The following is a 10331-nucleotide window of genomic DNA, read 5'->3' as shown; positions in this document are numbered from 1 at the left end:
ATTATTATTATTATTCTAAAAAAGAATAAAGCTGCCCCATGGATGAGTATCAGCACCTCATCCAGTGATTTTCAGATGTGTTTCAGTACAAAGTTGTTGTTCCATTATTGCACTGAGATGGAAAACTTTAGAAATCAATAACTGGTGGCTCTCAGCATTAAGATCCTTTTTATCAGCAGCTGTGACAGCCATGACATTGGGGCTATTAATATTATTATTTATATTTAGGCAGCATTGTGAATTCATTCCCTGCCTACGCCTGTGGGGTTTAAGTCCCCGTCCCTTAATGAGTTTGCAGAATGTTCCACCCCGCTGCCTGGCACGTCAGTAATTCCCAGTTTCATTAGCAGCCTCTTGTGGGGAAAGTTTGTGCAGGTCTGTTGACAGATTTCCATTTGTAAAGCACTTTATTGATGGGAAACAAAATAAGGAAATTAGATACCCTCTGTTTTCTCCCAAGGAAATGATGCTTATTATGCCATGCCATACGTGTAAACTTCCATGTGATTTCTTACTTTGTAGGGCTAAATTCATCATTTTGCCAAGTGCAGCTCTATAAATAGGGCAGGACTAACTCAGCAGGGATTGCTTGGATTCTGACTTGGTTCAGAACCCCAAAAACTTCCACAAGGATCAACTGTACAAGGGCAAAACCAGTTAAACCTGCAGGGAAGGACCTGCCCAGCAGTGGGGTCCGTGTCCTTGCCAGACCCTGCCTTGCTCTTGTGGATCTGCAGTGCTTCTTTCAGACAACCCGAACAGGTCCAGAACAGGGCATAACTTTCCTTTCCCTCTATGTTTTGGCATCTGATCTGGGCAGAAACAATTCTACCTTCATGGCAGAAATGTGGTTTTTAGCTCTCAGTACTACAAAGTTACTATTTCTCCATTAAAGATGAGTTGTCTCACTGTGTTCACATAATTTCAACTTAAAAAAACCTGGGATGAGTTCAGGCTCTGAGGCCCAGTTTGGACTTGGAGATTCAGTGTTGATTTCAAGGTCTGAAAAACAATGACCCTGAAATTACAAGGATTATTAACAATCACAGATTTTGTAGGCTCAGTGTGTTTTTTCCTTGGGGGGGAACTTCCCTGCAGTAAAAAGAATGATGCTTGTCCAGATTTTGGAAGCTGCTGTGGTAGCAAAGAAGTAGTGAGACCAAACACACACTGGTTTATTTCCCACCTTTATTTTTAACTTGGCTGGCTATCTTCCTGTGCCTCCCACACACCTTTTCTTTTTTTATTTTTTTTTTTTTGTAGCTGCTATTTATTTGGCTACTCCACCAAGTTTGTTGGGATCTAAGGCTCAGAGAAAAGAGACAGCACAGTGTCATGGAACATGTGGGGGTGGTAGCCCTAAACATTTGCTTTTGTCTTCTAGCAACCATGGCAGGGCTCTTAGTGGTGTCCAAGCTGTTTATCTCCTAAAAAAGCCCCATAGCTGGGAGCTGACTCACCAGGCTTGTGAGTGCATTGGTGACACCCCTCTGAAGCTCTGGGGGCCTGCAAAGTGATTCCTACTAAACATAAAAGAAGGAGAATTACAGAGTAATGGAATCATTGAGGTTGGAAAAGACTTGCAAGGCCACCAAGTCCCAGCTGTGCCCCATGGGCACCTTGTCCCCAGCCCAGAGCACTCAGTGCCACCTCCAGGGGACACCTGCAGGGATGGGCACTGCAAAGCTCCCTGGGCAGCCCCTGCCAAGGCCTGAGCTCCCTTTCCATGGGCAAATTGCTGCTGCTGTCCCAGCTGAGCCTGCCCTGGCCCAGCCTGAGGCCGTTCCCTCTGCTCCTGTCCCTGTGCCCTGGGAGCAGAGCCCGACCCTCACTACAACTTTTGTACAAGGACACGCAGCAGTTGCCACAAACGTGACCAACATCCCTTCCCACCAAAAATTCCAGGTTTTCCATGGTGGATTTGTGTTTGCCACACCTCAGACCTAGGCAGAAGTGGACCTGGGAGTGTCCTGGAGATGGGTCCATGGTAGCAACAGATCAATAGTAGCATCTCTTCTGGCATCAGAATTTTGGGTGAAAAAGCACCATTTTCTCCTTGTGCAGCTGTGAAGGCACCGTTCTGCAAATTCAGAGATGTGTTACTTTAACCAAGGAGTTTCTCTCTCATGAAAAGCAAATTTCAGAGTGAAAGATTAACTCCAGAGTGTACTGATGGGTCCTTGACTGTGGGATGTGAGAGGACAGGCTTTGGGTTTGCAGCTGGGCACCAAAATGATCAGCTGTCATAAGTGACCTGGCTGGTGTTCCATTATTGGGCACATAAATATCCTGCAATTCAGAATCAGAGATCAAAATTAATTTTCTACAAAACCTATGATCTGGCACAGGGTCCACACTTTTGGAAGACTGCCTTATTTTCATGGTTTTTTGACATTGCAGCTGATGGAAACTTTCCAAACAGAATTCCATGGGCAATACTTCCATGCTAATTGCTTGGAATATGTTTTACACCTAAAAAAAAATAGGTGTAAAAATGTTAGGTATAAAAAATTTAGGTGTAAAATTTTTTTAAAATTTTTTTAGGTGTAAAAATATTATTTTTTTGGGATGTGAGATGTTTACTTCTTTCTAGTCTGCTACCTAAGAGTTCTCCCACCATGAAGAACGTCTAATGACACCTTTTTGTTTTCTAGAAAAGTTTCAGCTGAGAAGAAAAAAGAAGGTGATTTGGAAGACAGGCAGAGGAGCGGCAGTGAAAATCTGGGATACATTCCAGAGGAACTGTGGAACACAGAGCACAGCCCAGGTGAGTCTAAGCTGCTGAATCACAGATTGTCAAATTGCTTCTCAACATGGGCCTTTTGGACCACAGGTCAAGCAATTAAAATTATGAGCTTTCACAATATTTAGTGAAGGACTTGTGTTTTTCCTGGACCTCTCCAGAACATTTTTGATGTTTTAGAGGAGGATCCTCCAAAAATATAGTGGAAACACCCAAGTTCTTTGCAATTGAATTTAGATTTAGTCCTTGGTTTGTTTTTTTAAATGCCTTTGTTCTTCTAATTGTCTTCTGGGGCCAGATGTGGGAGGACTGGATTTTCATACAAGCAGCAATTTAGGCAATATTTTGCAGTTGGCCTGTGAAAACAAAAGAAAATCCACCACTGCCAACACACACACACACAAAAGAAAAAAATTAAAACAAGAAAAAGGAAAGAAAGAGAAGAAGGAAAGAATAAAGGCAGTTAGTGAACTATTATTTTACTGATAAATGACTAAGGTAGCATTATAAATTCTTGTCCTTAAGCACAAAGACTCTTCAAAAGCAAATGTAAATCTCCACCAAATCGTTACCCGCCACTTGCATTTTTAACCACATTATTCTCAAAACATTTAATCAAACACTTAATGGCATAAAATTATTGTGCAGAGTCTATAATCCAGGCACACATCCTTTCCTCTCTGACAAATAAGTGGTGAAGAAATAAGTGCAGGGGAAAGATTTTGAGAGTATGTAGTATTGTAAAATGCAGCAGTTATAAAAAGTAAAAGGGAAATTAAGTGGATCTGGACAAATTGAGTCCACAGAGTCCTGGACTGGCTTTTTTCATACTTGTTGCTGTTCTGGATTGACCTTGGCTGGTCACCTCCCTTCTCCACTGACCTGAGTGTCTCCAGGACTGTTTCCTTCACACTTTCTGCTCTTTCCCAGGTCCTGCTGTGCTGGGGTTTTTCACCTTTCCTTAAATAAGTTATGGCAGAGGTACCACCAATGTCACAGCTCAGGCAGGACCCACCTGGAACTGCCTCTGTCTGACACTGGGGGCAGCTCCTGGTGTCACCTCACAGAAATCACCTCTGCAGACTCCCTCAGTACAAAGATCTGGCCATGTTAGCCCAAAAAATTAGGCTTAGTTTTGCTCACGATATTAATAATTAATATTATCAATATATAATTAATATTAGTATTAGCTGTTGTGGTTCCTGCCCTGATGGACACTGAGTAACATTAATCTTTTATATTCTTGTTGCAGGACTTTCCTCTCTTCCCCCAATGTTTTCCAAGTTTGCTGGCCCTGATGACAATTTGCACATCAGCTCTGTACCAAAGGTAATGCTGATTTCTTGAATATCTCGACCTTTTTTTTTTCTTTTTCACAGAGTGTGTGTTGTGCTAGAGCCAAACATAGATTTTGGGCAGGTGGACAATTAGAAGTTAATTACAGCTGTAATTGAGTAAGTGGAATGTCCCCTCAGCATTCTTGAGTGCATTTTCCTTCAGACTTGAAGGAGATGTGGATATAAGATGGAGGCACTGTGAAGGTGAGGTTTGAGGTTCCTTGGCAAACAAAATCAAGTGTAGAGAGTAAATAAAATTTGCATTTTCTCTGGATTCTTTCTTGACTGTATTTTCCAATATTATAGAAATTTCTTCAATCAGGAGCTTTACATTGATCTTGAAACCTTTGTTATCTCAGGAGGGAGAGCAAACACCCAACACCCTGTGCCCCCAGAGCTTTGCCCCTTTTCCTTGTGGATAAAATGCAAAAAGAAGAGCTCAGTGTTTGTTCCTCCACTGTTTCCATTCTCAGTGGCCTTGCTCTGAAGGCTGGTGCTGCTCTCTCTTGGCTTCCAGCACAAGAGCAAGGTGAATCTTAATTTATGCCATATTTTTATAAAATCCATTTAGCACCTCCGGGATGTTTTTTTGCGAATATTCTCTTGAGAAAGTGGTGGTGATGTGGTACTGAGTTCACTCCTCAACACAGTGATAATTCATTTATTTCTGAAGAGCTGCTTCAACATGTACAATGCAGAAATCTGTCTTGGGGATGACACTGCACATAAATCATAGCAGAGTGTGTCAACTTCTCTTGGCACACAATGAAATTTAGGAAGCACTCAATCAACAATTAAAACAATGATCACATAATGCCAGTACAAAATAACAGCAATGACACTGATGCATTTGTGCCTGGTAGTTATGATGGTTGACATGAATGACTTGTCAAACAAAATACTTTTAAAGGAAAGCTGAAAAGTCTGCACAAAACAGTGGAGGCATCAGTGTGGATCTATAACCCCAAGCAACACTTTCAGACAGAGTTTGGAATGGTTGTGAACAGGATTATGGGGTTTTTATCAGCTCCTGCACACACAAATGGGGCCCTCACAATATACTGAGAAGCCCTGTTCAAACTGACAAATAGTTTGTCTTCACCAAGCCATTTTTAGATTGCTAAATATTCCTCTAACACATGGAAAGTAGTTATAAATAACTTTCACCTCTTGATTCTCTCTTGGTGTTTTTCAAGAATATGTGTGCAGCTCTTGATGCAGGTAGAAGCCACTGTGACAGAGGTTTTCTATTGTCCAGGGACAACTGGTTTGAAAATCATAAATATTTCAATTTTATGCTGTTTTCCTGTGATGGATTCAAAGTTTCCCTGGCCACTTGATCTCCTAGGCCACCTAATCCAGGATTCCATGTGGAGGCTGCTCCTTTCATGTCTCACATTGAATCAAGACTGTGAACAGAAGCTCCCATGCATTTGGCACGTGCTGTCTGCTCAGACAGCCAGGAGAGGTTGTGCTGAACACCCTGGACACATTTCAGGGCAGGAGATTGACTCCAAGAGGTGTCTGGATGTGGCACCATGGTTTAGGGGTGATGATGATGGTGATGATGGTTGATGATGGGACTGGATGATCTGGAGATCTCTCCCAGCCTTGATGCCTTTGGGATTTGGTGGTTCTGGGATCCATTTGGGCATTTCCCAGTGCCTGGGTGCTCACTGATGGTTCATGGGCACTGGCTGGGCACTGTGGTGGCATTAAGGCATTGGGTGACATCTGAAAGGCATCCAATTTGGGTGTTCTCAGGCATCTCCATCCACTGTGAGAACAGCAATGTTGTGAGTGGGGACCATCAGGGTTCACTGTCCTGATTGAAACTGAGACATGAAAGGAGCAGCCTCCACATGGAATCCTGGATTAGGTGGCCTAGGAGATCAAGTGGCCAGGGAAACTTTGAATCCATCACAGGAAAACAGCATAAAATTGAAATATTTATGATTTTCAAACCAGTTGTCCCTGGACAATAGAAAACCTCTGTCACAGTGGCTTCTACCTGCATCAAGAGCTGCACACATATTCTTGAAAAACACCAAGAGAGAATCAAGAGGTGAAAGTTATTTATAACTACTTTCCATGTGTTAGAGGAATATTTAGCAATCTAAAAATGGCTTGATGAAGACAAACTATTTGTCAGTTTGTGTTGTCTTGCACTAAATAGTTAAGTGTATTGTGATGGCCCCATTTGTGTATGCAGGAGCTGATAAAAGGCTGCTGAAGGTTTACCCTAAATTGTGGATTTGCAGTTTGTGATTTAATTTTATCACAACAAATGCAAATAGAGCAAAACATTTCCCAGACCAAAAGTAGTTTCCTTTAACATTCATAATCTTCCCTGTTAACTGCATAATACAGTTTTTTTTTCACAAAAGGTGTTCCTGGATATATTCCAATAAAGTTCAATCACCACTGATGCCAATATATTGCCTAGTAACCATTGTAGTGCTCTTTCATTATATTTCTTGTCAAGTAGGTGAAATCAGGTGTTCACTCATTTAGCTGTTTGCTGGCTAGTGCTGAATCAAACAATTTGTTCAGAAAGCACCTGTCCTCCTGCCATCTTCCAAGCACAGAAAGTTGTGATTCTCAGTTGGCTTTCCCTGCCTGACTACTGGAGACATTCCCAAAGACTTTCCATCTTTATTCTCTAGGGCCTTTTAGGGAGAAGTAGGGGTTAAAAAACCCAAAAAACAACAGGAGGAAGGAAAGTTATCCCGAGGATTTTTTCCATAGTGAAGGAGGTCAGGAAGCGGTGGACTCCAATAAATTACTTCTCTCTCCCTGGGTAATCAGGAAAAATGAGCAAAAGTCCTTGCAGTGCTTCTTTAGAGGTCAAGAAGAAGGAAGGAAAATCCAAGGCCTCCCTGAGGAGCAGGAAGTCCATCTCCTGATGGAAAATTTGCAGATTGCAGATGTAAAACCTTATCTGTTCTCATGTCTCTGAGGGTAAGGGCTTCAAATTTGATCCCTTCTGTTCCAGGTGTAAAAAAGTTACAATATTAAACGATTTGGGAGATTGAAGGAGACTTTATATCGCAGGTTTTGCTTCCTCAGGATTTGGTACCTGTAGACCCAACTGGGTACAAACCAAAAAGCCCTGGTGTGTGTCATAAAGGGTGACAAAAGAAAAACACTGAGCTCAGCTTTTGGCCATTCAAACTCTTCGAATCAGAAACTAATGCAAAATGTCCACAGAAGATAAATGCTGCCCAGTAATTGCACTGATCAATTCACAACCTGAACAAAAGGTTTGGCAAAGAACAAGGGAGGAAAATCAAAAGTGTGTGAGACGTTTAAAAAATGATGAGTAACGAAGCAAATTATTGAGCTGAGGGAAAAATGACCAGCCATTGGAAGAGGAGGCCAGAAGCATCAGTCAGAGGTGCTGGAAAGTCTTCATTGTGATGATATTAACTGAGAAAAGGTCAAACTGAGAGCAGAGGTGCAGGCTCTGTTTAATTGCAGATGTAGTTCCTGTCAGGGATGGGTGAGTGTGATCCTTGCTCCCAGAATCGGGGCTGAGCTGACAGAAAAATGCGTTTTAGGGACCAACATCCCACTCAGGGAACAGTTCCTCACTCCCTGCCCCACAGTGCTCTTCCAAAACCCAAGAGCAGTGAGGGGGATCCCCTGCCTGGGATTTTGCAGATTTCGGGGCAGTGTCACCTCCAAGGAGCTCTGTTCTCCAAGTTCTCACAGAAGGAGCTCTGAGGACTGAGCAACTTGCAGGATTGGACAGTCTCCTAGATGAGCTTCATCATGAGCTCATTTAATATGCCATGAAGGTCTCTGTGATAAATCAGGAGCCCATTCCATGAGGGTGTGAATGCTCATTTCCAATGGGCTGGACTCGTCCCTGCTGTGACTCCAGCCCAGCTCCAGGAAACTTCCACAGCCTCACTCCTCCTTCCCAGTCCAGAGTGAGTCATGGCTCCCTTAATGGGGAAGGATCTATTTTTCTTCTTAACTACTCCAAATGACACTCTATAAACTGGAAATATTATTTAGCTGTGCTTGTGGTTTTATCCTGAGAAGGAAATGAATGATGAATTGCAGCTCCATTTATTGCCCCATATAGAACTGCTCTGACTCTGAGGGTTGTTGGAAAGAAAAATTAAGCTATCAAAATTGAATTAAAAGGTCAATAAACAGAAAAATAAATCGATGAAAGCAAACTATTTTATCCCTGCTGATGAAATGGGCTGCAGATATGTCATGTTATGATATCCATTGGTTAGCATATCTTGATTAAGAGAGCAATAAATATTGATGATACAGATAAAGAAATAGCAGGGGCAGTTTACAGATTTTTTCTCCCAAACGTCTGTGGGAGAAGGGGAGGAGTTAAGGCATAAGGGTGGGATTAACCCATGAAGAAAAAAGGGGGAATTTCCAGACTGTATTGGTAGGCAGAGAAATGTGCTGAGTGTCCAGAAAGTTGACAGGATGGAACTGGTTTGTTACTTGAAGTAATAATATATCTGAATTATTTTGTGGATATCCACAATTTATGGAGGTGGGTGTTTTCCTGTAAAAGAAGTGAATTTCGAATTAAAATTGAAAACTAAGGGCAGGGGAGAAATAACCTTCAGAAGCAGAAATCTGTGGCTTTGCCCCCCTGATTCTTTGTTCTGTTTTTGTCAGCCCGGTGTGTGATGCATGCAGACACATTTGGGAGCGCTCCCACCACATTAATGTCAGCACTTTGTTCTCATGCAGTTGGACTTGAATATTTTTTGGCTGGCTGATAGCAAGCCTTGAGTTTCTCACACAATTCCACAGCATCAGTGTCTGAGGAGCTGCCATCCCTCCCCTCAGTGCTGAGAGCAGAGTCCTGTTCCACAGGGCCAGACGTGTGCTCATCATTCACATCACATCACACAGGGTGCAGAACTGGCTGAAACATGAGTGTAAGAGCAGAAACCCTTCTTTCATTGACTGAAGATCAGTATTCAAAGCACCATGGAAGGATTCACCCCTGAAACCAGCTGATACACACTCAGTTTACCTTCTGATTCATCCATGTGTTGCTAGCTCCCTTTTTGTCTGGCTGAAGAGCTGCAGGAGATGAAAAGATCTATGCTGCATCTGTTTCCCCAACCAAACCAACAAAACTATGTGAAGCTTTTCCCAGTGTTATAATCCTTTTATAGAAATCCCTGTGAAGAGGCACCCAAGGCAGATGATAAATCAACAGGCAGTCTTTGAAGCATGTGACTGTCAGATATCCATGGTTAACTGGATGCCAAGCTGACAACACAAAGAGATTTAAATCTGTGTAAAAGAAATGCTGATGTTAACACATCCTTCCTGATGGGGGGACCACCTCAGGAACTCACTCCTGTGATGCTGTGCTGTGCAGCAAGCCACTGGAGATGGGGTTTTTTCCCTTCAATCTGTAGGGTGTAATGAGTTATGAAGCCCTTTTTTCTCAGACTAGGACTGGCAGGATTAGTAAAGCACTGAATGAATCTAAAGAGGAAACAACTTTGGAATCAGAACCAAGCAGGGGCTGCAGCAGCTCCAGCAGATCAGGGTATAAATAGGAAGTGGTTGTTATGGTCCTGCTCCTCTGCATTATTATTTGTAATTGCAATTACTATTTGTAATGCATTATTACATTGCATTATTATTTGTGATGTGATGTATGAGATCTTCCATTGCATTCAGAAAATGAGTTTTAGGTCAGTGACCAGCAGCCAGCAGCCTCCACTTCAGTGAAGGCTCTGCTGCTTCAGAGAGAGCTCCCCAGAAAATGGGCCAGCACACAGCATGAGCTGATTGAAATTCATGAAATTATTCATTAATTGATACCAGAGCACAGTAAGCACGAAGTAGAAGCAGCTCTAAAGCAAATAACTCTGAGAGAGGCAGCAGGGCAAGGGTGAACCCTCATGGACGTCAGCCCCACCCTGGGAGCAAACTCTGCTCAGGTCCTGCTTTGGTGGAGAGGAGAGGTGCCATGACAGACAGGGCTGGATGGCTCATTCCTGAGGGTGGCATTTTTAAAGAAAAACAGGCCTGGTGGGGTTATCCTTTCCCCAGTGCTCTCATGAGGCTGCCTGGATCCAGCTGCTGCTCATCTTCTGGTCCCTGCTGTTCAGGATCATCTACAAGCCTAAATCAGAGAATCTCAGAGTGGTTGGGGTTGGAAGGGATCTAAAAAACCATCCAGTTCCCCCCCTGCCATGGCAGGGACACCTTCCACTGTGCCAGGCTGCTCCAGCAGTGTCCAA

At 42.9% G+C, this 10331-nt stretch overlaps 1 protein-coding gene across 1 annotated transcript in view; it reads left to right on the top strand.

Annotated features, from left to right (window-relative positions):
- The window catches only part of IGSF5 (immunoglobulin superfamily member 5), a 30512-nt gene that overhangs the window by 17175 nt on the left and 3006 nt on the right, over window positions 1-10331 (top strand). The window contains exons 7-8 of the mRNA XM_005430593.2: window positions 2655-2767; window positions 3996-4072. Of these exons, the coding sequence (XP_005430650.1) occupies window positions 2655-2767; window positions 3996-4072 (190 nt within the window). The remainder of the gene's footprint in view (window positions 1-2654; window positions 2768-3995; window positions 4073-10331) is intronic.

The sequence above is a fragment of the Geospiza fortis genome, unplaced genomic scaffold (assembly GCF_000277835.1).
Source record: "Geospiza fortis unplaced genomic scaffold, GeoFor_1.0 scaffold233, whole genome shotgun sequence".
In the NCBI taxonomy this organism is placed as follows: Eukaryota; Metazoa; Chordata; class Aves; order Passeriformes; family Thraupidae; genus Geospiza; species Geospiza fortis.
This window is presented reverse-complemented; position numbering and strand designations above follow the sequence as displayed.